We start from the raw sequence: 27,707 nt of genomic DNA, 5'->3' as shown, positions 1-27,707 counted from the left end.
GAGGCTGACGTGTGTGTAGATTCTTGGGAACTCAGGCATACATTGCAAAGATGCTTTGCTGTTATGTTCCTGGGGAACCTCTATTATCTTAGCATATACTCACTCAGCAGTGGGAGTCAAGTAACAGGAAACAAGCACCTTATAGTGCTGAACCCGGGCAGGCTGTCTGTAGCAGACCCGGCTTTGTAATGTGGGCATTAGGCAACAGGATTCAACTCATATGAAATAGTCAAATAATCTGCCAACACTTCAGACTTTCTATTTTCCTCATGTGGGTGAGGAGTGAAGGAGGTAAGCAATGGGACCAAGTCTTCGAAGCAGACCCCTCTTGTGACCTTATCCCATTTTGTTAGGTTGAAGGTCATTACGGGTTCAGTGCAGGCTTGGGCACATATAAATTGGGTTTGGGGGGTTTGAAGGGGGGGGGACACAGGAGCAGGGAATAATCCCTGAACCTGAATTGGGGAGGCCTGATGCACTCCTCCCATCGGTAGCATCTTACTGTCTGGGCAAGAGATCCTGTGCAGCAATGGTCGTTCACTCAGTCCAGCTGTTTAAAGAGGCAGTCAGCAATGCAATAAAATGTAGACTTCTTCCGAACATTGCCTCAAACTATTCTTTTGGGGAGATCTGGAAAGTAGCAAAACAGTAAGAGGAACAGACGAAAGTGGAAAACAGAACCTCATGTTCCTGAAGCCAATAAAGACCTGGAAATGGCTCATCCCAGAGTGTTGTTGGAAGCAGAGCTGGGTGATAGTAAGAAAACTATTCCCTATGGTGAAGGACTACATTCAAATGATCATTAATATATCGAATGGGGTGGGGGAGAGGTACGAGGAGGAAACATTTTGCAGTCATTTTTAGGGCTCATTAGGGGCCTGTTTAGCTCAGTTGGCTAGACATCTAGTTTATGATGCAGAGCAAGGCCAACTGCACAGGTTCAATCCCTATACCAGCTGAGGTTATTCGTGAAGGTCCTGCCTTCTCAACCTTGTCCTTCACCTGAGGTGTGGTGATCCTCAGGTTGAATCACCACCTGTCAGCTCTCCCCCTCAAAAGGGGAAAGCAGCCTCTGGTCATCTGGGATTTTGGCGGCATTACTCTATTTACCTTACGCCCATTAGGGTCCTTAAAAGTGAAGGAAACCCAGGCCTCACCCTCAAGATCAGCCCATGAACAACAGTCACTGAAGCCAGGAACTGGAAGCCCCATCGACACTTGTGAAATCATATCCCACTCTGTCAGTCAGGAAAAGAGAAATAGAGTTGGGAAAAGAAGTGGGACACACAATGGATACTGGCAGTAAGAATCAACTAAAAATTGTCAAGGGATAGGCAACACACAACTACTATTGTAGCATTAAATTTATTCACTTAATAAATAATATGAAGGCACAAGTCATGGTGTTCAAGTTTTGTTTTACCCAGATGCACACATTCATAAGTAACAAACGTGGCTTAAGAAAATCCCCATGATCTGTCATGAAACCTTTGCGCACCATCAATAGACTGTTGAAACATGACTGTGAGACATGGTTGAGCGTATTTCCCTGAAATCAAGAGCCCCCCCCCAACTTTCACATAAACATATTTTTTTCACTTTGGAATTCTAACATCCAAACAATTAGAAGTCTTACAGACGCTGCCTGACTTGCTGAATCTTCCAAGAATTTTCTGTTTTTATTTAGGGTCAATACAGGACCTTGGGAGGATCTTGAAAGTCTCCGTTTATCTCCCTTCCATTCTTGCCTCTTGGGGCACAGCTTCTTGAGTGAGTGTAATGAGCAATGGCAACGTGGGTTGCGGAGGGCTGTCGGAGGCAAGCCGGGTCAGTTCTGTACCAGCGTCCACACAAGCAGGAGCTGCTGGATACTAATGGGGTCCAGTGCCGTCTGCTGGTAACTCCTTCACCCCAAGGGCTGCGGAAACCCAATCACAACTCCTCAAACCAGCTGAGATCTGCTAACCCGTGTGTCAAACAGGAGTCAAAACCAAAGATGTTTCTGTTCTTACACGGCCTAGTATTACACTGGTTAAGCTAGGAGTTTGTCCGGTGATCTTTCTGACAGTTTTAACTCGTTGAGGAAGAATCACGTAAATTAACTGGGCTTTAAAAACAACTTGCACTTATATATCATTTTTGCCATAGTAATACATCTGACAGTTTCAAGAAGCAGCTTAATGGAGGAGTGGTGGAGGTTTGAACAGCTTTAGGGAGGGAATTAGAGGCCTGAAAAATCAGGATGGAGAACGCTCGGCAACCGGTATCCAGGGAACGCAAACCCACCGACTCTGACAGGCCGCTGCCATTTTACGTTCAATTGAGCTCTAATTAACAGCAGGCGGGACGTCTGTCCGCACTTGGAAGGAAGTTCCACCTTGGACAGCCATGGGCCAAACAACTCTCCAACCCCACCCAGGAATGATGTTGTAGTGGCCAGAAGACGTACTGTAGCGCATGCCTGAAACCAAATTCTGGGAACCGTAGTGCTGGTAAGTACCAGAGGGGTGTCAGGGATGGGAGGGTAGGAGATGCCCTGGGAGATCAGAAGAGTGAAAGGGAGGGGGTAATCTCACTTTTGGGGGTTATGTCAGAGAGGATGGAACAGCTGGACATCTCTTCAGTCCATGAGTAACCCCCCCCCCGCCCCCCAGGGCTTCCGATGGAGGAGCTCCCCCCATCCCTTCTCCCCCACTTCCTGCTGGAGATCAAGGATGAGAACCTTTTCTTCTCCAAATTGTGACATGGGCCTGTCTGATGGAGCAACTGAAACTTAGGTTAAGGTCTGATCTGAGGAACAGCGCTTTTGACAGTGCAGCACTCCTTTCACTTTGCACTTGAGTGTCAGCCTGGATTATGAACTTAGGTCTCTGGGGTGGAACCTAAAAGCACAATGTTCAGATTCCCAGACAAGAGTGGTTCCACTGAACCATGATGCAATTAACAGCAGTTAGCAGCTACTGACGAGGACAGAAAACTGGGAGGGAGAAATTACTGAAAAACACCCCATATTGGTGTAAATTTTAACATCTAAAAAAAGGGTGGGTTGGATCAGGTCAGATGTTAAAATTTTTAAACCAAAACCTGAAGAACCCACCCAATTCCCGATTTCATGGAGGTGACACACATGTGTTTGATTGCCTTCGAAAGGAAACTCTTCTACTTTTACCACTGTACCACTGTATTGGAAGGATGTGCAGGTTGATAATCAATCTGCTTGACCACATTATGAACGCACCTTCCTTGGCTATCCAATCCTGAAGCAGGACTTGAATCTTGGGCTTCTGGCCCAGAGGGAGGGGCACTACCCACTGTGCCACAAAACCTCCTCCTCATAGCACTGTCATTTCTTTCCTTCAAGTATTTATCCAATTCCCTTTTAACATCTATTTGCTGGTTAATTCCTCAGGGCAATCCCTTGACCAGAGTCAAGCTGCTTGGTTTAAATTTCAAACAACGCTTGGCAGTTAACTGTCAGTCAACATCAACTGGTACATTCTCTATGGCAATGCCTCTATCAATCAGAGTCCATTTTTCAACCAATCAGTACTCTCTTCACATGCAGTATAAATGTGTTGTCTCTGTTGGATTTGTGGGGTGAGATCTTCTGGCTGTTCACGTTGTTGGGACGTCCGATCCTGCCGACGGCCCACCCTGCCACAGGTTTCCTGGTAACATGGGGTGAATTCAATGGAAAATACCACTGACAGTGGCAGGGCAGGCCAATGGCGTGCTGCCTCCCGTTATTGCAAAATGGTCTGATGAGTGCAAGAAGTAAAGCTTTGAAACAAAACGTCTCTTTTTTTCAGCAATAGTCAAGCTCGGTACTACAATTTGAAAATAAAATGTTAATCTTCAAAGTACAGCATTGATTTCATTCATAAAACGACAGAAGTGTGGTCGGATGCCACAACTGAGATTTAAATCTACGATTGGCCTCAGTGCTGCGGGTGGTGATTAAGGTTCATCCGAAGTTTCTCTTCTCCTGATCGCCCTGTTCCGATCCCTATCGGAAATGGGCAACAGGATGGAATCGGAATTGGAAGTCAAGCAATCAATGTGGGGGTTTTTCGGTTCCTCAGTATTGAACTGCTGAGCAATTCTCACCACTCTGGTCTCAAACCTGAAGAATAGCAACTGCGGGAAAAGTACCAGAAGATGGATGCCGCTCACTGAGCTCTGTCACCGGAGGGATTAATGATTTTAGCACAGAATAATTGCATGGAAACACAAAAAAAATCTTCAAGCTCCTGAGAAATCTGTTCCCACCTCCTGATAATGCTTAAATCAGAAAAATTATTTGATACGAGCTGCTTTGGATTGCAAGTCCGACCGTGCAGGTTGTAAAAAATGGCACCACTATATTTACAGTGTTATTAAACTTGACGTCACATTCATTGTTCAGCTGGCATTGATACTGAGAGATCCTAAGACAACAGAGACCAGGTTAGTGCAAGTGGTTCTTGAGGAGTTCCCGGAGTGTGCCTGAAAGGGGCTTGCCCATAACCGTTATCTCCTCTGTTTCCGTTCCACAGACTGTGGATGGTCCCTTCTGCAAAAAACATTAAAAAAAGGAAGACAGTTGATCTTGGGTGGAATGTTCAAAATTGCTTTACAAAGTCAACTTGTAATTAGGAGCACTGTCGTTGAAATTTCTCAGGGCTCCCGTTTCACCCGGTGAGTGCAGGAGGAGTAACTCTTCCCCCAGTTCCCAACTGAGCTATATCCCTTGGCCACAGATCCTGGTGTTGGGGTCGGCTGCACAGCCAGGATTCCTGCAGGGACTTATCAATCTCTCTTTTTCCAACAGACCTGCCATTTTAAGTTGGGGCAGTGTCGTGTTGCTTCAAGTGAGGTCTTCCCCAATTCATTCTCCCATCTACCCAAGGTCCAACTTGACTAAGGAGATGAATTCTATACTCTATACATTGTACTTGAAGCATTGCTCTACCTCATGCTTCAAAAAAAATATTGTGGGGACGGCACGGCGGCGCAGTGGTTAGCACTGCTGCCTCACGGCGCCAAGGACCCGTGTTTGACTCTGGCCCCGGGTCACTGTCTTAGTGGAGTTTGCACATTCTCCCTGTGTCTGTGGGTCATATCCCTATAGCCCCAAAATGTGCAGGGTAGGTGGATTGGCCACGTTAAATTGGCCCTTAATTGGACAAAATAAAAAATAAAAATAAAATAAAAAACTACAAACATAAAAATAAATTGTGGGTTTTATGCAGGCATTTGATGGACAGTGAGCATGAAAAGGCTGCATCGGTCTGGATACTGAAGGCAATTTACCATAGGTTGTTGCAGATTCAGATATCTGGGGGACAGAGGTGTATCGAACTGAAGAGCAGGAATAGGATGAAGCCATTCAGTCCATCGAACAATTAGGTCATGGCTGATCTGCACCTCAACTCCATTTGTCTGATTCACATTAAAATTAGAGTCAAGCTATTTAGATGATTATGGCCAAATTTACGATGCCAAAATCAGCGCCGAACCCTCACCGACCCTGCGGCCGGTGAGGGGCTAGAGAATGGCTGGGTCCATGGCCGCGCATGCTCAGAGCAACGACCTGCAGCGGTTGCACCGTAAAACATGGCGCCGGCCGTGCGCGGATCCGATCTGCCAAATAGTTCCCCGCTGGTCACCCCTCACCAGTCTCCCCCCAGCCCTTGCCGAAGCCACCCTGGCCTGCAGCAAGGCTCCTGGCTGACTGTGGTGGCGCTGTACACAGTCCACAGCCGCCACACCGGTCACCGCTGAGGCCACACGACCCCCGCGCGGTTGGGAACTTGGCCCATCAGGGGTGAAGCATCGGGGCAGGGACTTCAGGTGTCGTGCCAATGCCGTTCCAATGGCGTATGGCGTGCGATGCGATGATGCCATTTCGGACGGGGCGGAGGATAGAAAACCGGCTTCAAACAGGCGCCACCCCTGATTTGAGCGTCGGAATGGATTCTCCACCTGATTGTCGATTACGATGTCGGCGCCGGGGAACAGTGACCTGTGTTCTCCCGCCGGAGGAGAATTGCAACCGATTTACGATTGTCCTGGGATTGCAGATCGGGAGTAATTCCATATCACTTGCCATGCAAATCTATGCATGGCGAGGAATACAAGGGATTCCCGCTATCAGGCAGACATTTTGAGTTGGTGGCCTGACAGCGAAATCCTGCGGCAGGCCAACCACCCTCCTCCCCCGCACCGCAAATCAGCCCCCCACCCCCAGATTGCCTAGGTGCACCCCCTTTCCCGAAGTACAGGGGTGACCCAACCCCATCCCCCCCCCCCGGGACCCCTAACGAGGTAGACGCCACCCATGGACCCCTGTAATAGGGAGACCACCCCAGGGACATCTGTAATAGGAAGAACCCCCTTGCTGGGACAACTGAAATAACTAAAGGGGGCCCACAGAAAACCCCTGACTAGAAGGACCCCCCCCCCCCCCCTTAGGTACTTCCTAACTAAAGGGACGCCCACAGAGATCCTCGAACAAATGGAGCTCCCACTGGCAGCCCCTAACTAAAGGGATTCCCAGAGGGGGCCCCCTGGCTAAAAGCATGCCCGAGTGATTGGAATGAACTTAGTGCTTAGAACTTACCTTTCTTTGATGTGGTCAATATTTGTAAACATTGAGGGTTTCTGATCCATGAAGGGAAATGAATGAATCAAGGCTGCAGGTGGTTTCTGGAAGCTGTCAATCACAGCCCACTACTAGAAAGTTATGAATGGCTTGCAGTTAATGGATCAGAGAGTTCGAGACGCAGGTCACAGCTGCTCTCCTTCGAGGAACGGACACGTGGAGCTTTCAGGTAAGTGTTACAGCTGTAATTTTTTTCATTGCCCTGTCTGGACTTCCCTCTGTCTTCCAGACAGTGACTCTATTCTGTGGTGGAGGAGGGATGGGCGGGGCCCTTTATTCGGGGAGTCTCTGCAGGGGGTCCTATATTTAGGGGTACCTTTAGTTAGAGCGTCTACCTATTATAGGGGTCCCTGGTAAGGGAGCCTCCCTTTTGCAAGGGTCCTCACAGAGGGTGTGGGGAGGCTGTGTGGTGGGGGTAGATTTAGTCGGGGGTCTATGTAGGGGGTCCCTTTAGTTAAGGTATCCCGGGTGGGGTCTCCCTATTATAGGGGCCCCTGAGGGTGGGGTAAAAGAGTCTGCCTATTACAGGGGGCAGTTCTTCCTATTTCAGCTGGCGGGCGGGCGGTTGTAAACCTCAATCTGGGACTAGCGGGGGGGGGGGGGAGGTCGGAGCATCACGTTAGCGCCCATCCCAATGTTCCCTCTCTGCCTAATTCTCCATCCCATCATGAAGCACGCTTCGAGCGCCGCGGGACGGAAAATCCAGCCCGATATCTTAATTCATGACAAAGTTAAAACGGATTCAAAATAATTATTTCATGCTTAAACACTGTACTAATTGTTCTATTTTGAATTCTGACTTCCCATAATATAAAGTTTGAGCCGTACTAACTTGTATAGGCTGGTTTCAGAATGGATTCTGTTCTGTAATTTCTCTTCAATGGCTCTGTTATTCGTCTGGAGGCCAGGACCACTGCTAGACATTACTGATCTGTGTGAAACCTTGAACCAAAAAAGTACTCTGTATTATTCTGAACATGTTGTATCTGATAATACATTCAGTATTTTTGGTTTTAAACTAGATCCGCTCAGGAGAAAGAAGTATTTCCATGCAAAACTGGAAGACAAATAAGGAAACTTCATCAACAGCTTTAGCACAAGCTATTTTTTAAATCAAACTTTCGTCTGTATAAAGATAGTTTAGTTGGAAGTAAGATTTGGATTGAGATTTATCTGCCACTACACTGAAGAGACTTAGAACCAGAGAATCCCTACTCTGCAAAAGGGGGCGAAATTCTCCCCCAACGGTGCAATGTCCGCCGACTGGCACCAAAAACGGCGCCAATCAGACGGGCATCGCACCGGACCAAAGGTGCGGAATGCTCCGCATCTTTGGGGGCCGAGCCCCAACATTGAGGGGCTAGGCCGACGCCGGAGGGATTTCCGCCCCGCCAGCTGGCGGAAATGGTGTTTGTTGGCCCGCCAGCTGGCGCGGAAATGCGGCGCATGCGCGGGAGCGTCAGCGGCCGCCGAGAGTTTCCCGCGCATGTGCAGTGGGGCGAGTCTCTTCCGCCTCCGCCATGGTGGAGGCCGTGGCGGAGGCGGAAGGGAAAGAGTGCCCCCACGGCACAGGCCCGCCCGCGGATCGGTGGGTCCCGATCGCGGGCCAGGCCACCGTGGGGGCACCCCCCGGGGTCAGATCGCCCCGCGCCCCCCCAGGACCCCGGAGCCCGCCCACGCCGCCTGGTCCCGCCGGTAAATACCAGCTTTGATTTACGCCGGCGGGACAGGCAATTTCTGGGCGGGACTTCGGCCCATCCGGGCCGGATAATTGAGCGGGGGGTCCCGCCAACTGGCGCGGCCCGATTCCCGCCCCCACCCAATCTCCGGTACCGGAGACTTCGGCGGGGGCGGGATTCACGGCGGCCAACGGCCATTCTCCGACCCGGTGGGAGGTCGGAGAATGACGCCCAGGATCTCAAAAATGTTAAAGATTTAAATATATAAGCCCCCAAATTCCCCCAAATAAACAGTATGACTCTTCAGAACAGCTTTAGAAACATAGAACATGACAGCGCAGTACAGGCCCTTCGGCCCTCGATGTTGCGTCGACCTGTGAAACCACTCTAAAGCCCATCTACACTATTCCCGTATCATCCATATGTCTATCCAATGACCATTTGAATGCCCTTAGTGTTGGCGAGTCCACTACTGTTGCAGGCAGGGCATTCCACACCCTTACTACTCTCTGAGTAAAGAACCTACCTCTGACATCTGTCCTATATCTATCTCCCCTCAATTTAAAGCTATGTCCCCTCATGCTAGACATCACCATCCGAGGAAAAAGGCTCTCACTGTCCACCCTGTCCAATCCTCTGATCATCTTAGTATGCCTCAATTAAGTCACCTCTTAACCTTCTTCTCTCTAACGAAAACAGCCTCAAGTCCCTCCGCCTTTCCTCACAAGATCCTCCCTCCATACCAGGCAACATTCTGGTAAATCTCCTCGGCACCCTTTCCAATGCTTCCACATCCTTCCTATAATGCGGCGACCAGAATTGCACGCAATACTCCAAATGCAGCCGCACCAGAGTTTTGTACAGCTGCAACATGACCTCATGGCTCCGAAACTCAATCCCTCTACCAATAAAAGCTAACACACCATACGCCTTCTTAACAACCCTCTCAACCTGGGTGGCAACTTTCAGGGATCTATGTACATGGACACCGAGATCTCTCTGCTCATCCACACTGCCAGGAATCTTACCATTAGCCCAGTACTCTGTCTTCCTGTTATTCCTATCAAAATTAATCACCTCACACGCTTCTGCATTAAACTCCATTTGCCACCTCACAGCCCAGCGCTGCAGCTTATCTATGTCCCTCTGTAACTTGTAACATCCTTCCGCACTTTCCACAACTCCACCGACTTTAGTGTCATCTGCAAATTTACTCATCGATCCTCCTACGCCCTCCTCCAGGTCATTTATAAAAATGACAAAGAGCAGTGGCCCCAAAACAGATCCTTGTGGTACACCACTAGTAACTGGACTCCAGTCTGAACATTTCCCATCAACCACCACCCTTTGTCTTCTTCCAGCTAGCCAATTTCTGATCCAAACTGCTAAATCACCCTGAATCCCATGCCTCTGTATTTTCTGCAGTAGCATACCGTGGGGAACCTTATCAAACGCTTTACTGAAATCCATATACACCACATCAACTGCTTTACCCTCATCCACCTGTTTGGTCACCTTCTCAAAGAACTCAATAAGGTTTGTGAGGCACGACCTACCCTTCACAAAACCGTGTTGACTATCTCTAATCAAATTATTCCTTTCCAGATGATTATACATCCTATCTCTTATAAACCTTTCCAAGATTTTGCCCAGAACAGAAGTAAGGCTCACTGGTCTATAGTTACCGGGGTTGTCTCTACTTCCTTTCTTGAACAAGGGGACAACATTTGCTATCCTCCAGTCTTCTGGCACTATTCCTGTAGACAAAGAATGACTTAAAGATCAAAGCCAAAGGCTCAGCAATCTCCTCCCTCGCTTCCCAGAGAATCCTAGGATAAATCCCATCCGGCCCAGGGGACATCTATTTTCTCACTTTCCAGAATTGTTAACATCTCCTCCTTATGAACCTCAAGCCCTTCTAGTCTAGTAGCCTGAATCTCAGTATTCTCCTCGACAATATTATCTTTTTCCTATGTGAATACTGACAAAAAATATTCATTTAGCACCTCTCCTATCTCTTCGAACCCCACGCACAACTTCCCGCTACTGTCCTTGACTGGCCCTACTCTTACCCTAGTCATTCTTTTATTCCTGACATATCTATAGAAAGCTTTAGGGTTATCCCTGATCCTACCTGCCAAAGACTTCTCATGTCCCCTCCTGCCTCTTCTTAGCTCTCTCTTTAGGTCCTTCCTAGCTAACTTGTAACTCTCGAGCGCCCTAACTGAACCTTCATGTCTCATCTTTACATAAGCCTCCTTCTTCCTCTTGACAAGTGTTTCGACTGCTTTAGTAAACCACAGTTCCCTTGCTTGACCATCTCCTCCCTGCCTGACAGGTACATACTTATCAAGGACACGCAGTAGCTGTTCCTTGAACAAGCTCCACTTTTCCATTGTGCCCATCCCCTGCAGTTTTCCTCTCCATCCGATGCATCCTAAGTCTTGCCTCATCGCATCATAATTGCCTTTCCCCCCGATATAACTCTTGCCCTGTGGTATATACCTATCCCTTTCCATCACTAAAGTAAACGTAATCGAATTGTGGTCACTATCACCAAAGTGCTCACCTACCTCCAAATCTAACACCTGTCCTGGTTCATTACCCAGTACCAAATCCAAAATGGCCTCGCCTCTCATTGGCCTATCTACATACTGTGTCAGGAAACCCTCCTGCACACATTGGACAAAAACGGACCCATCTAAAGTACTCGAACTATAGCGTTTCCAGTCAATATTTGAAAAGTTAAAGTCCCCATAACAACTACTCTGTTGCTTTCGCTCCTACCCAGAAGCATCTTTGCAATCCTTTCCTCTACATCTCTGGAACTTTTCAGAGGCCTATAGAAAACCCCTAACAGGGTGACCTCTCCTTTCCTGTTTCTAACCTCAGCCCATACTACCTCAGTAGACGAGTCCTCATCAAACGTCCTTTCTGCCACCGTAACACTGTCCTTGACTAACAATGCCACCCCTCCCCCTCTTTTACCACCTTCCCTGAGCTTACTGAAATATCTAAACCCCGGCACCTGCAACAACCATTCCTGTCCCTGCTCTATCCATTTATAACACTGTCAAGAGTCAAATTGTTTATTTGGGGAATTTGTGGGGTCTTGGAAACCATCCAGCTTTTCCAGTGCTTAAATGTTTATACAAATTCTCTAAAATATTTATAAGCACATGGAACAGCTGGATTGCATCCAAGAGCCCATAAATCTACCAAATAAACAATTTGATCTCAGTACTACGATTCTCAGTAGATTTCTAAATTGAAAACAAAAAAAAACAATCATATGTGCTTAATATTACTTCACGTTTAAAACTTTTTCCACCTCCATGTAGTTGATAAAAAATTCAGCAGCCTCGCAGAAAATCCTGAAACATTTTGGAGTGGAGCTCTGAATGCAACCGTCACACTGTAAGTTGGCTCCTTAATAGGAACAGGGCTGTCTTGGGTCCTGCTCCCTCTCCCACCCTCGGGAAAATGGTGGTGAGCAGAAACAGAAGCGGTATTTCCAGACATGCTGCTTGGCAGCCATTATTTTTGCCACCCTGCCCCCATTCCCATCCAATTCAGGACATGAAATTTCTGGTCAGCGTGTTCATCCAGAAATGGTTGGAAATACACAGCTGATCCAGCACAGGGAAACAAGGGTTAATGTTTTGGAGAGAAGTTCTTTTTGGGTTGGGTAGGTGTTTAGGAAGGCTCGTATCATTGATCCCTTGCCAAGACACTCACACACATCAAAAGGCATGTGGATAGGTGAAACTGGTATCCCACAACTCTCACTTATGACTCAAAGCAGCTGGTTGTGCATGCGGGCGACCATTCCGCAGGATCGTGATTCGGCAGTCAGGCAAAACAAAGTGATGGGCACACCAGCTTTGGCTCATATGGTGTGGGGATGGCGCTTCAGGCTTATCACTACTTTGAAGTGCTGAAGACTGGGAGCGACTGCTATGGCAGAAGATTCCCAACAAGCTAGTAGGGCAATAGCTTAGAAGGCAGAGGCTTACAAGATGTGTCATTCATCCTCTTTGCTATCCTGACTTGGAAATACCTGTTTATAGAATTTACAGTGCAGAAGGAGGCCATTCGGCCCATCGAGTCTGCACCGGCTTTTGGAAAGAGCACCCTACACAAGGTCAACACTTCCACCCAATCCCCATAACCCAGCAACCCCACCCAACACTAAGGGCAATTTTGGACACTAAGGGCAATTTATCATGGCCAATCCACCTAACCTGCACATCTTTGGACTGTGGGAGGAAACCGGAGCACCCGGAGGAAACCCACGCACACACGGGGAGGATGTGCAGACTCCGCACAGACAGTGACCCAAGCCGGAATCGAACCTGGGACCCTGGAGCTGTGAAGCAATTGTGCTATCCACAAGGCTACCGTGCTGCCCTTAGTTCACCTTCCATCTCCTTATTTTCCATTATTAATTCCTCAGTCTCACTTTCCATCAGGCCAATGCTCACTTTGTCAACTCTTTTCTTATTAAACATCTATGGAAGATCTTGCTATCTGTTTTTACATTTCTAGCCAGCTCTCTCAAACTCTAATTTTTCCCTCCTTATTTATTGTTTAGTCATTCTTTTCTGTATTTTATATTCTGTCCAATTTTCTGACCCGCCACTCAAACTTCTGCAATTATACGTTTTTTTCTTTAAGTTTGATACAATCTTTATCTTTTTTAAATTAGGGTGGGTCCTCCCCCTTGGAATGTTTATTTCTTGTTGGAATGTATAAATTCAATATATTCTGAAATAGCCCTTTAAATGTCTGCCACCATATTTCTAGGAGCAGGAGGAGGCCACTCGTCCCTTCTCCGCCGTTCATTATGATCATAATAATAATAACCTTTTATTGTCACAAGTATGAAGTTACTGTGAAAAGCCCCTGGTCGCCACATTCCGGCGCCTGTTCAGATAAGCTGGTACAGGAATTGAACCCGCGCTGCTGGCCTTGTACTGCATCATAAACCAGCTGTCTAGCCCACTGAGCTAAACCAGCCTTATCTATCTGATCATCCAACTCAGTAACCTGTTCCCGCTTCCTCCCCGTCCCCATATTCTTAGATATAGTTGTTGGGGCTAAAGAGGTCAAACTCCTTCTTGCAAACATACAATGTTTTAGCTTCAACTGTCTTCTATGGTAGCGCATTCCGTAAGCCGACCACTCTCTGGGTGAAGACATTTCTCCTCATCTCTGTCTACATGCTTTATCCCATATCCTCAGACTGTCACCCCTGGTTATGGACATCCCCTTCCATCTGGAACATCCTTCTTGCATCTACCCTGTCTCGTCCTGCTCGAATTGCATAGGCTTCTATGAGATCCCCTCCTCATTCTTCTGAATTCCAGTGAATACAATCCGCACAACTCGATCTTTCCTCATACATCAGTCCCGCCATCCCAGGAATCAGTCTGGTAAACCTTCGCTGCACTCCCTCCATAGCAAGAATACCCTTCCTCAGATAAGGAGACCAAAACTGCACACAATACTCCAGGTACGGTCTCACCAGGTCCCTGTATAATTACAGCAAGACATCCCTGCTCCTGTACTATCTAGCTTTATTCCATGGTCTCATAGCTGCCATCATTTAAGTTTAAAATACTCAATGTATAATACCATGGGGCGGCACAGTGGTTAGCACTGCTGTGTCACAGCGTCAGGAACCCAGGTTCGATTATGACCTTGGGTGACTGTCTGTGTGGAGTTTGCACCTTCTCTCTCCGTGCCCGGGTGCTGTGGTTTCCTCCCACAGTCCAAAGATGTGGAAGGTAGGTAGATTGGCCATGCTACGTTGCCCGCTGTGTCCAAAGGTTAGGTGGGGTTATGGGGAGTGGGCTTAAGTAGGATGCTCTTTCAGAGGGTCGGTGCAGACTCAGTGGGCCAAATGGCCTCCTTCAGCACTGTCGGGTTGCTATGATTCTTTCTATGACACCAATCTCTCCTGCTCTCTGGTGGGCTCAAGAACTGTTCCAAGAAACTATCCTGCAAACATTCTATGAATGCCTCATCTAAGTTTTTTGCCCATCTCATTTTTCCAGTCTCTTTGAGAATTAAAATCCCCTATGCCTATCATCGTAACGTTCTGACAAACTCCATTTATATCCCATTCTACCATGTAGGTTCTGTTAGGAGGCCTGTACACCACCCTCACAAGTGACTTCTTGCCATTATCATTTCTCTACTCTACACAACCGCTTCTACATCCTACTTCCTGAACTTAGGTCATCCCCTCTCTAATGTGCTAATACCGTCACTAAATAACTGAGCCACCCCTCCACCTTTTCCTAGCTTCTTGTCCTTCCTAAATGTCATGCACCCTTTAATATTCAGGCTCCAATTATGTCTGCAATGGCTATCAGATTGTACTTATTTATTTCTATTTAAGCCTGCAGTTCATCTATTTTGTTCTGAATGAATTCAAAACAGTCTTTGCACTTTCAGGCATTCATGTATTTATTTTTCTGATTTCCAACACTTGCAGGTTTTTCTCACTTTATTTCCAGGTGGTAAATGCTTTCATTAACATATGCAAGAGGGAAGAAAATAAATAAATTAAGGACATTCCAGACAAAAACTATCTTAATTTATCGTTGGGCAAAGTGACAAAGATAGCTCAGCTCATTTAAAACAGACAAGAACATGAAAATAATGAATTTAGAACTGGTGTGTTGTTTAGTGTCTCTGATATTTAGGCCCTGCATCCCAACAATGATGTGCCCAGCATGAATATGTCACGGGATGAATTATCCCGGCGCTCATACCATCACAGAAAAAATTAGGCACTGCCCAATCCTGTTACTGAGCCCACTCTCATTTGGGCGTAATAGCCATCTGGTTTTGAACCATGCTGTCCAGGTTTTTCCAGAAGACTGCCCTTTACTTTCTCTAAGCTGTAACCATCTCCAAAAGTTTCCATTTTCCCCTCTTGCTTCATATCTTAAGCTTTAAATATGCACCTTTGAATTCCGAGGGACTGGATCCGCAGGCAGGGGTCTGTTAGGAGGCTTATGTTTTAAGAGTTTAATATTAGCATCTTTTGAAGTTGCTGAAGATGGCACCCATAGTGCTGCACGGCTTCGTACGCCATTGTCCTGTTGAATATCATTGGTTGGAGAGGTAGGCCGAAGGCTTGGTAGTATTAAGACAGCCTTCTGAGAACGATCAGAGTGAGGTAATCGTGGCTTCTGAGGCAATGCAGGACTTCGCTGCAGTCCAGTATGAAAAAAAGAAGAGAATCAAATAAGATATTTATCTTTGTTTTGCTCTTTGCTATTCCACCCCAACCCCCCTCACCACCACTTTCCCCTCTCCCCATTCACCTCCAGTCTGTGCTCTCCTGCTCATGTATATCAACCAGCAACAAAGCACTAAAGGTTCTGACTGGGTAGTAAAGATCAGTCCAGTTCCTTTGGCACCAATTGTCCTTCAATACCTCACCCAAGTGTCTATCCGCAATGTGCAAGTGAAAACAGTGGGTGAATTCTCTGCTGGCAGGATTCTCCGTTCCACCGGCAACACACCCCCACCCCTGCATATTCCAGCAGCGTGGAGTGGCCACAATGGAAAATCCTACTGACTGGTGGGGGGGGACAGAGAATCCCGCTGCCGGCGGTGGTCCGCTGCCGAGAAACACTCATCTGAGGAGGCGGAGAATTTACCCCAGTGACTCCTAGGAATGTGGTTGCCAAGATATGATGGAGGCAAGCTTGTAGTGCATAGGGAGGTTACGACCGAGATATTAAATATCTCCATTTTCATGAACCATGCAGATTATGAGATTGTACAATCCCAAGAGGTAAATGCAGAATAGTAAGTGAAGGTTATAATTCAAGGAGAGTTGGGCCTAATAAAAGGGACTTAAATATAAGGTGCCAAGGAGCCAATGGCTTTGGGTTCAAAGAGGCGGAGGGAAGCTGGGGAAGAAATTGCAGAGGTTCTGACTGTAGTTTTCTAAACTTATTTTTGAAATGAACATAATAGACTGGAAAGTGAATAATCCTACAACCCTCTTAAAAAAATAGCGGTATGCTAGGAAATTGGATTGGATTGGATTGCATTTGTTTATTGTCATGTGTACCGAGGTACAGTGAAAAGTATATTTCTGCCAGCAGCTCAACAGATCATTAAGTACATGAGAAGAAAAGGGAATATAAGTTAAGTAAAAAGTGGATTTGTTTGGAAGAGCTCGCAGAGAGTCGCCTCGCTCTGGCGCCATCTTGGGGAGTTAGGTTTACTTCCATTATTGGTTTTCCTAGAGTTTATAATTTTGGATGAAATTATGACATGCCTGAAGAAAACAGGAGTTGATCAGGACTAATCAGCATGGATTTCCAAAGGACAGACTAAGCTTGACAAAAATGGAAATGCAAAGGTTGTGGTCAAGCTGGATTTTCAAAAATGCATTTGGTAAGAGTCTCTTAGGAAGGAGGCATATGAAGCGTCGGAACAGTCTGGCCCAGAACCTCACTTTCAATTGTCTTTAACCATTGAGCCATCTGTAGAGAAACGGTCCATACTCAATATTCCCTTTCCTTTAAATAGTACTATTTTCTCCGGGGCTTACCTTTGTATCTTTGTTTCTGATTTGGAAAATTGGGTTGGTGTGGCCGTTGTTAATTTTCTGGTCCAAGTTATTAGCACTGGAAAAAGAAACACCACAGCTCACACTCTGCTTAACACATTGTTCGTAAAACGTCTCCTTGACTCCAATACAGTAAAAATAAACAGAATTGTTTTTAAGCCATGGACGTGGATGAACATATTCAGGAGTGTCCTTGTCTCTCTCTGCGTGAATACGCATGCTTGTTCATGACTGTCTGTGTGCGTGCATGTCAATCTCAATGCAAGACTTTTTTCTTCCTCGTTTCGTGTGTAGTCATCAAGCTGAGGGACAACTTTCTGCTTTAGACCCAACAGCAGCATCAAGGAATAAAAACAGAAAGTGTTTGACATACTCAACAGTTCTGGCAACATGTGTGTATATGTGTGGGTTCAAGTGCATGGAGGAATGGAAAAGGAAGTATTATGGATGTGGTGGTGATTCGCGTGGGGACGGTCTGGGGGAGGGAACAGCCTGTCCAGGTCAGAAAAAGGAGCTAAAGGGCAGTGTCAGTACTGTCCAGCAGAGTGGCACAGTGATCCGGGTGTTCCGGTTTCCTCCCCAGTCCAAAGACGTGAAGGTTAGGTGGATTGGCCACGATCAATGCACGGAGTTACAGGGATACGGCGGGAGATTAGGTCTAAGTCAAGTGCTCTTTCGGAGGGTCGGTGCAGACTCAATGGGCTGAATGGCCTCCTTCTGCACCGTAGGAATTCAATGGATTCACCTCTGGGTGCATCTCAGCGTGTAGGCTGACAGTCCTACAGGATTTTGCCTTTACAACATTTTTTTTTTCATTTTAAATTTAGAGTGCCCAATTCATTTTTTTCCAATTAAGGGACAATTTAGAACAAAGAACAAAGAACAAAGAAATGTACAGCACAGGAACAGGCCCTTCGGCCCTCCAAGCCCGCGCCGACCATACTGCCCGACTAAACTACAATCTTCTACACTTCCTGGGTCCGTATCCTTCTATTCCCATCCTATTCATATATTTGTCAAGATGCCCCTTAAATGTCCCTATCGTCCCTGCTTCCACTACCTCCTCCGGTAGCGAGTTCCAGGTACCCACTACCCTCTGCGTAAAAAACTTGCCTCGTACATCTACTCTAAACCTTGCCCCTCTCACCTTAAACCTATGCCCCCTAGTAATTGACCCCTCTACCCTGGGGAAAAGCCTCTGACTATCCACTCTGTCTATGCCCCTCATAATTTTGTAGACCTCTATCAGGTCTCCCCTCAACCTCCTTCGTTCCAGTGAGAACAAACCGAGTTTATTCAATCGCTCCTCATAGCTTATGCCCTCCATACCAGGCAACATTCTGGTAAATCTCTTCTGCACCCTCTCTAAAGCCTCCACATCCTTCTGGTAGTGTGGCGACCAGAATTGAACACTATACTCCAAGTGTGGCCTAACTAAGGTTCTATACAGCTGCAACATGACTTGCCAATTCTTATACTCAATTTAGCGTGGCCAATCCACCTAGCTTGCACATCTTTGGGTTGTGGGGGTGAAACCCACGCAAACACGGGACGAATGTGCAAACTCCACACGGACAGTGACCCAGAGCCGGGATCGAACCTGGGACCTCGGCGCCGTGAGGCCGCAGTGCTAACCCACTGCGCCACTGTGCTGCCCTGCCTTTTCAACATTTTCATCATCTCTGCTGAAAGTGATCTCGAACAATGCCTTCACATAGCATAGGGCTAGCTGAGCCTGAAAGTTCAGCCATGTCTCACAGACTGTCCAGAAGAACATTAGCTACTAATGTGTACATCTAATAAAGACCAAACAAAAAAAACATATCATTGTTCCTTCCACAATAAAGAAATGTCCTTAACTCCCCTGTAACCATCAACGTGTGCCAACCATGAGGCTCGCCAGTACATTTAGCTCTCTGGCTAAACTATCTCAACAAATAACAATGATGCACACATGAATAAAGTGAAACCAATGTAAAGTAAAATATTTACATCAAGGCAGATAGTAATGTAGTATGGTGTCACTAGACCAATCATGCAGAACCTCAGAATAATGATCGAGGGACAAGGGTTCAAATCCAACCATGGCATCTGGCGGAATTTTAAAAGGTTCAATTAATAAACCTGGAATTTTAAAGCTACTCTCAGTAATGGTGACCATGAAACTATCATTGATTGTCATAAAAACACATCTGGTTCACTAATGTCCCTTTAGGGAAAGAAATCTGCCGTCCTTAACATATCTGGCCTACATGTGGCTCCATATCGACAGCAATGTGGTTGACTCTTAACTATCCTCGGAAATGCTGGGGCAAGCTGCTCAATTCAAGGACAATCAGGGATGGGCAACAAATGCTGCCCTTTTCCAGTGATGCCCACATCTCATGAAAGAATAAACGATTTACAAGCGTAAATGTAATTCTGAATAACACCCAATGCCACATTTTTGTTCTCAATACGTCTTATGTTACTGGCAAAGGAGTTGGGGAGACAGGTTGTGGCTGTGAAGCAGAGCCTCCCAGTTTGATCACAAAGCTCTTCTACAGTTCTTCTATACATACTGCATTGTCAGCTGACAGTGGGGTTCGCCAATGAGGAGAGTTCCCTCCTGCTGCATTGCACGTGGTTCCCATACACGCTGCCAGCACTTTAAATGTTCATTATATTCGTGTGGGAAACAGGAAAGAGCAAGAGGGTGAAAGGGGTGCACAGTTCCAGTTCCGCCATCAGTATTGACAAAATACTGACCATATGAAATGAATGAAAATCGCTTATTGTCACGAGTAGGCTTCAATGAAGTTACTGTGAAAAGCCCCTAGTCGCCACATTCCGCGCCTGTTCGGGGAGGCTGGTACGGGAATTGAACCGTGCTGCTGGTCTGCCTTGGTCTGCTTTAAAAGCCAGCGATTTAGCCCAGTGAGCTAAACCATATGTGAGATAAGTTAAACATAAAGGTCAATTTACCAGAACTGTTTGTCATCGGGCCCAGGGTTCCTGATGTCCTGAGGACAGATGTTGTGTCTTCGTCGGTAGTAGCAATACAGAGTTACCCCAATGCCACACAGCAAGAATAAAATTGGCACCACGATTCCTGCCACAATCAGGAAGTTATCTGCAAATAAACATTGTGTTATAGCAAATTCATTGCCAATTTACTCTCCATAATATTTCTCAAATGTGAATGTCATATGGAATAAACTTAATTTGCTGATGCTTTGATGCAATGTTTAGCACTTGGTTGCTAAATGAAATAAAGCTGAAGTGGGAGAGCTAGGTGCCTCACCGTGTTTTGCACTGTGTCTTCATCTCTGGGAACTGGTTCAAGTCCAGATCAGTCATTTTCTGCTGGGCTTCAGCATTCTCACCTCTGAGTCAGGAGGTTGTGGATGCACATCCCCCTCCGGAGTCTTCAGCACACCATTCAGACTGGTACTCCAGTGTGGTATTAGGGGAGCACTGCAATGCTGGAGGTTTCAATTTACAGATGAAACATCAAACTGAGGCACTGTCTGTCCACTCAGATGGATGTAAAACATCTTGTGATCCCATTTGAAGAAGAGCAGGGTACCCTGTGCAATATTTCTATCTATTTATATTAGGGTGGCATGGTGACATAGTGGTCAGCACTGCTGCCTCACAGCACCAGGAATCCAGTTCAATTCTGGCCTTGTGAGACTGTCTGTGAGGAGTCTGCGTGAATTCCCTCCAGGCTCTCCAGTTTCCTCCCACAGTCCAAATGTGTGTAGGTTAGGTGGATTGGCCACGCTAAAATTGTCCCATAGTATCCAAAGATGTGCAGGTTATGTGGAGTTACTGGGATAGGGTGGGGAAGTGGGCCTATGTTGGGTCCTCTTTCAGAGGGTCGGTGCAGACTCGATGGACCAAATGACCTCCTTCTCCACTAGCAAGATTCTATGAATTCTCACCAAAAGGCAGATTAACTGGCTTTTATCAATTTGCTGTTGTGAGATCTTTCTGTGCATAAATCAGCTGCCATATTTCACTACATTACAACAGTGATTACAAATCAAACATACCCCACTGGCTGAAAAATGTGATGATATGCATAATGTAAGTTTGTACATAATGTTATGCATGACCTCCGACCACTAGGTGGCATTGTAAACTCATCACATCACCATGTGCTCAGGGAGTTGGGAGTTGGCTGTGCTGGGAGATAGGCATATTTGCAATAGTTCCACAAGAGTTGTTTAGTGTTAGTTGTTTGTTAGTTTGTTTATCCTAGTTATCTTATCACGCAGTTTGTTCTATAATAAATTATTTTAAACTACATGTTCTGCAGTTCATCATTCACTTCGGCTAGTCTACAGAACATGACATAAAGTACTTACACACATCCTGAAAGGCGATATATAAATGCAAATTTTTTTCTTTCTAAGCTTCTACCTGCTCATGCTATATCTGGCTGGCAGTATTGTGAGTTGAGAAAATGAAAAGTTTAGCTTTAATGTCTGGTTACAAGCAAATAATGGAACACCGGTAGTCAGTAACTTCAGGTGTCGTTCTGACAGTTTAAATATGGCACTGCCAGGCTCTCGACTCATGCAGTTGAGTCACCTGTCTCCTGGCAGCCACCCGTTCATAAGCAAAGTTGCCTTTTTTCCTTCATAAGATTGAAATTTAAAATCAAATTATTTGTCAAAGTCTACCCAGCTAGTTTGACAGAGACCGGGAATTGAATAGGGAGAATTCCTGCTCTGTGTGGGCCAAATTGCAGATCCATTCACCAATTTTGAGTGGGATAGCAGGACTGATTTCACCCTCTATTGCATCAGCTTGACTTTGCCCTCCCCCATTCTAGAATGGTCCTCCCAAAATTGGAAGGTAGCAAATGCCTGCCTTCTCAGGTAAGTGCAAAAGATCCCGTGGTTCTATTTTGATGAAGAGCGGGTTTGGGGGGTATCCTGGCTGCGCTGGACAATATTTATCTCTTAACCAACATCACAAAAACAGCGTTTTGGTCGGTAAGATTTTGCGGTTTGTGGGGGTTTGCTGTGTGCAAATTGGCCACAACATTTTCTGCCTTACAACAGTGACTAAAATTCACATTAGTTCATTGGCTGTAAAACACTTTAGAGCATCCTGGACGGGATTCTTTGGCTTTCCAGCAGGGGGAGACAGTGAGCTGTTCCCTGGATTCTCTGCTCCTGCCGCTGTCAATGGGATTTCCCATTGAAGCCACGTCACGCCGCTGGGAAACCTGCAGGTGGGAGTGCATTGCCAGCGGGACCAGAGAATCCCCCCACCATGAACGGCCGGAGAAATCCAGCCGCTACAATCACAAAAAGGTGCTATTTCACTGAAAGCTTTTCTTTTGACTTCTTTGTGGCATTTCAAGGAAGCAAAAGGCTAATTTCTTTACTGCAGGGTTTCGATTGGACCAGCTCAGTGCAACACCAAGGTAATTGTCCAAGTTGAGAGTCCTCTGACCATATCTGGAGTGTACACTGCTCACTGGTACAACCCCCCACCCCTCCCCGTGCTCCCCGACTGAGCCACTGAAAAAAACATTAACGTCAGCAGGATTGTAAGATCTCACCGCCGGCCAACAGTGGGCCTCCTCCGCCTGGGGGTGGGGAGGCAGAAAATCCTGCCCAGGAAGACAGCTCTTGCTGTTGTTCAATGTACTAGCAAGGTATTTGGAATAAAGGAACAATTTAAAAAAAAACTCTCGTCCACCTCTAGATGGCAGCGGTTTTACATTCCTACCACAAGATCCCTCAACAGTACTTCACTGGCACACAAATTAAACTTTGTTGTGCTGCTCAAAGCCCGGGCTATCCGATATGCAATGATTGTAACGGCTCAAATTCAGCCACAATCCAGGTAGATCCTGAAGGACAGCAGCATTGCAAATTGCCTTTTCTTCATCTGCCTTCTTTTTAAGGTGCAACGCAGATACCTGGCTATGCAAATCATATGTGCCAAGAAATATCTGACAAATCTAACGGACTTCCAGAAAAGCAATTTAATTTCCTTATATGAACATACAAAATTGAAAATCTGTAAAGTGCCTGAGGGTGCATCACACCTGGCCCACACCTTGAAGTACAGAAAATTTATACTTGAGCACAATTTCTCTCACTTTTTCTGCTCAAAATGCCGCTGCCATGCAATCTCCTGGCGCAGATATAAGATCAGAGTGGGAAAAAAATAACGGTCAAGAGGTACTCTGGAAAATTTCTTTCTGACCGTTTTCCTTTCTAAAACTATACTTTATTCATAAAATATCTGAAAGAACATTACAAACATTTCAAAATGGCCATCGCACAAAGTGCAATAATATTCAGGTTCTCTACATACATCCTGTTGCATTCTGAGGTGTTTCAAGACTGTAAAAGAAATGTTACAGACCTTTTAAAATGTTTATTTTCAAATGGGCAGGATGGCACCAGCAATGCCCAGGTGCCATCCTGCCCAGAGGCCAACCACGAGGCGGCCTCCGATCCCCTGGAAGACCCTCCCCAAGTGCCAACGCACCTGATCCCAGTTTGTGGGAACCAGTACTGGACGGCGCTGGTCTCTGAGGTGAAGGGGTTAGATCCCAAAGCCTCGGGTCGATCAGGCGAACGCATATTAGTGAGACTAGCTACTCACTCTAAGCAGGCTTGGAGCATGGGTCAAGCGGAGCAACACTCACTCATTGCCAAATACTGATCCCGCCCTTAATGGGCAGTATCCAGATTGCGATGCCTTGCGAGATCCTGTTAGATCCCATGAGGCGTGGCGAGCCGGGTAAATCCCGGAACAGGCCTCTCTCAGCATCTACCAGCTGCGTCGCGCCCCGGTTCGGGCTGAACGTGGCCAGTAGATCAAGTCCGTAATATTCACTGTCTCCATTCAATGCGTGTCATACAGAACGGGGGGTATCTATACAATTCCCCTCCCCTTGGTTCACTATGGCTGAATGGTCATAGCCAGCAACCAACCCACTTTGCGCCTCCGCAGCGGCTGCCCCAAGCTTTAGCGCAACCCTCAGCACATAGTCCTGGGCTTTGGAATGTACCAGTCTGCAACACTCGGTCGGGGACAACTCTTTGCACTGGAATACCAACAAGTATTGGGCAGACCAAAGAGTGTCTTTCACCGAGTTGATGATCCTCCAGCATTGGCTGATTTTTGTCTCATTTTTTGACCCTAGGAATAGCCCACAGAGCAGAGTCCTGCATCTTGGAGCTGCTCGGGATGAACCTCGACAAAAACCACCAAAGTCCAAAGATGTGCAGGTTGGGAGGAGTGGCCATGCTAAATTGCCCCTTAGTGTTCAAAAATGTACAGATTAGGTGGGGTTACGGGGATAGGGCAGCGGAGTGAGTCGAGATAGGGTGCACCTTTTGAGGGTCGGTGGAGATTCGATGGACTGAATAGTCTGCATTTTAGGGATTCTCTGGATCTCTCTCCAAAAGCATATTCCACAAGGACATGGACAATGGTCTCTTCCCCACCAACATCAGTTCAGGGGCAACATGCAGATAGGGTGAGACTCTGGGCACATAGGAAGAATCGGACATGGAGACCCTTTCTCAACACCAGTCAAGTTAGATCTTGATGCTTGTTTGAAAGTTCAGGTAATGAGGCATTACTTCTTGACAGTCTGCTCAGGGAACCATCTGACAGGATCGACCATAGGGCCTCTAGGACATTACGTACATATCACTGCCTGATGGACTTGTGGTCAAAGGTGCTTCTCTGCATAAATTGATCCATGAGCGACAGGTGGCATGGCACGGTCCAGTTACTTGGGGCATTCCTCAAGACCCATCCTTCGCAACACCAAAGGCAGGTAGAACCTCAGCACGTAATGATACTGGTGTTTGTGTACTGAAGATCTATGCAGAGCACGGTAGCATAGTGGGTAGCATAATTGTTTCACCCAATTTCCGGCTTGGTCACTGTCTGTGCGGTGTCTGCATGTTCTCCCCGTGTGTGCGTGAGTTTCCTCCGGGTGCTCCGGTTTCCTCCCACAGTCCAAAGATGTGCAGGTTAGGTGGATTGGCCATGCTAAATTGCCCTTAGTGTCCAAAATTGCCCTTAGTGTGAGGAGGGGTTATGGGAATAAGGTGGAGGTATGGGCTTGGGTAGGGTGCTCTTTCAAAGAGCTGGTGCAGACTCGATGGGCCGAATGGCCTCCTTCTGCACTGTAAATTCTAATTCTATGATAGCTTGTTGCAGCTGCACCCAAAGGTGGATGTAGTGATTGTGGTGTCTGTCTCTTTAAGAAAGTACAGCCGAAAATAGTCACCTGGCTTGAGGGAGCAATGGGAACCGAGAGTGAGTGATCACCCCAGAGGGTGGAGTCCTCTCTTGGGCAAAATACATCCAGCAGCCACATGGTAAGCATGTTAGGACTTGGATCTATCTCCAAGGCAGTTTAGCACTGCAAAACCTCCTGTACCAAGTTAATATTTATTAATAACTACCTTGTTCCTAACAAAGTCTGAAGTCTCTTGACAACACCAGAAGTGTGCCACAATACATAACAGAGGCTATCAGGATTAGGGTGATGTTGGGCACGTTTTTTCCTCCTTTAACGACATTGTGTCCCTATGGTCATGATCCATATTTGACTCCCAGATAAAGTGGAAAACGACGTAGGTGATTGCCACAGCACAGGACTAAGGAATGGGCTAGGCCGAGCAACACCACAACTCCCAAGCATGCCTCAACCCTGATGACCAGGTTCTTACCTAAAATGGAGACGGTGCGTCTCTGCCACATAACCAGTTTTTGATTCATTATACCTAGTCGCCCCTTCCAGTTTCTGACACATGCCTTGGTCCCTCTGGACCATATACTGAGCACCTTCAGGCCATCAGACCTGACGGTGAAGGGGACAAAATAGTCGGTCAGCCCAGTTCCCAAGCGCTCTTGCCATGATTTAAAATACTAATCTTTATTGTCACAAGTAGGCTTACATTAACACTGCAATGAAGTTACAGTGATAATCCCCTAGTCGCCACATTCCGGCACCTGAGAGAGAATTCAGAATGCCCAATTCACCTAAAAGCAGGTCTTTCGGGACTTGTGGGAGGAAACTGGAGCGCCCGGAGGAAACCGACGCAGACACGGGGAGAACGTGCAGACTCCGCACAGACAGTGATCCTTTACCTTGACTCCTGAGGCGAGTTCGAACTGGTCGCAGATGTTGATCAATCTGCGCACCGACAGTGGATCCGAGCAGAAGACGGTGGCAAATCCATGTACAGAGAGGCTTTGAATTGAGTGCCTCCACTGCCAGGGATCATCACTTCTCTTATGCTCGAAGCCTTTCTGATGGATTCAGCAAAGTGTGAACAGGACGGTAAGGAGAGGGCAGCCCTGCCTGACACCAGATTTAATTGGAAAGTTCCTCTCTGACCTTTCAAATGATCAAGACCAGTCGAGGCGTTCACATGGGCTAAGTGTTATTCCATACCAGTGGTCAGCAACCATTTTTTCACCCAATGTACATTTCATTGTGTTTGAAAGAATCCAGAGTGTGGGCACCTCCACGCCTTTTCCCCTCGTGGCAAACAAAGAAATATAACAGGAGAGAAAACTGGTGACAAGGATTAAGGCAGGGGAAGAAAATCACTGGAGGAGCAAAGAAAGATTTGCAGGACTGGACTCACGTGCACACACATCAGGTGAAGCACTGCCGTTGATGTTGAAGGTTTAAAAAAAACCTTCAACAACAACCATGAGTAAAGTTGACCGACAGTTTGGGGAAAACCTGCTTGCCGTTGAAATGAATAGAGTCTGGGCTGCAGAGACTGTGCACATGGCAAAGCAAAATGGGCTGCAGGGAGTGGCAATTTCAAACTCTGCAGAATCTGCACGGGCCATTACTCAGGGGGAAACATCATACTACAGAAAAAAATTCTAGTTGCTTGTAATAAAGGGCACCATTTGTGCCATACTTTCCTATAGGAATCAGAAGAGGGGCAGTTGGTTGAAGTATGGACCCTAGGAGCTGGGATAAAAAATGGCGGGCAAAACAGGAACTATGGATACATTTGACGAAGACTGTGAGACGTGGAACTCATATGAGGATGATTCCAATTGTATCTCACAGCAAATCAGACACCGGAGGACCTAAAGGTTGCAATATTACTCAGCTCAGTACGGTGTAAAACCTTTATGCTGCGACAGAATTCTGTTCATACAGCCAACAAAAGCGGGAGATTTTCCTCTGTGTGCTCCGGTTTCCTCCCACAGTACAAAGTTGTGCAGGGTAGGTAGATTAACCATGCTAAAATTGTCCCTTATTGTCCAAAGATCTGGAGGTCAGGGGGTGGGGGGTAGTGGGTCCCGGTGAGGTGGATTTTTTTTCAGGATTACAACCCAATCCTCATAATTTAAGCACAGTACAGTTTTGGTCTCCTTATTCAAGAAAGAAAAACGGGCATTGGAGGCAGTTACGAGAAGGTTCACAAAGCTGATTCCTGGGATAAAGGGGTTTTATTATGAGGAAAGGTTGAGCTGGATAGGCCTATACTCATTGGAATTTAGAAGACTGAGGGGTGATCTTATTGAAGCATACATGATTCCGAGGAGTCTTGACAGGGTGGATCATGGAATTATAGAATCCCTACAGTGCAGAAAGAGTCTGCACCGACCCTTGGAAAGAGCATCCTACCTTGGCCTACACAACCACCCTATTCCCGTAACCCAGTAACCCCACCTAACCTATCGGACATTAAGGGGCAATTTAGCATGGCCAACCCACCTAACCTGCACCTTTGGACTGTGGGAGGAAGCCTGAGCACCCGGGGGATACCCA

At 46.7% G+C, this 27,707-nt stretch overlaps 1 protein-coding gene across 3 annotated transcripts in view; it reads right to left on the bottom strand.

The window, feature by feature from the left end:
* Positions 1 to 1,349: 1,349 nt before the first annotated feature.
* adam19b (ADAM metallopeptidase domain 19b) overlaps positions 1,350 to 27,707 on the bottom strand; it is a 271,511-nt gene continuing 245,153 nt past the window's right edge. For all 3 annotated transcript variants that reach the window (XM_072511913.1, XM_072511914.1, XM_072511915.1), the window contains 5 exons: positions 19,889 to 20,036; positions 16,907 to 16,982; positions 15,300 to 15,548; positions 7,476 to 7,585; positions 1,350 to 4,552 (listed from right to left, as the gene is read on the bottom strand). In XM_072511913.1, coding sequence (XP_072368014.1) covers positions 4,510 to 4,552; positions 7,476 to 7,585; positions 15,300 to 15,548; positions 16,907 to 16,982; positions 19,889 to 20,036 — 626 coding nt within the window. In that variant the 3' untranslated portion in view covers positions 1,350 to 4,509. The remainder of the gene's footprint in view (positions 4,553 to 7,475; positions 7,586 to 15,299; positions 15,549 to 16,906; positions 16,983 to 19,888; positions 20,037 to 27,707) is intronic.

The sequence above is a fragment of the Scyliorhinus torazame genome, chromosome 7 (genome assembly GCF_047496885.1).
Source record: "Scyliorhinus torazame isolate Kashiwa2021f chromosome 7, sScyTor2.1, whole genome shotgun sequence".
Taxonomy (NCBI): Eukaryota; Metazoa; Chordata; class Chondrichthyes; order Carcharhiniformes; family Scyliorhinidae; genus Scyliorhinus; species Scyliorhinus torazame.
This window is presented reverse-complemented; position numbering and strand designations above follow the sequence as displayed.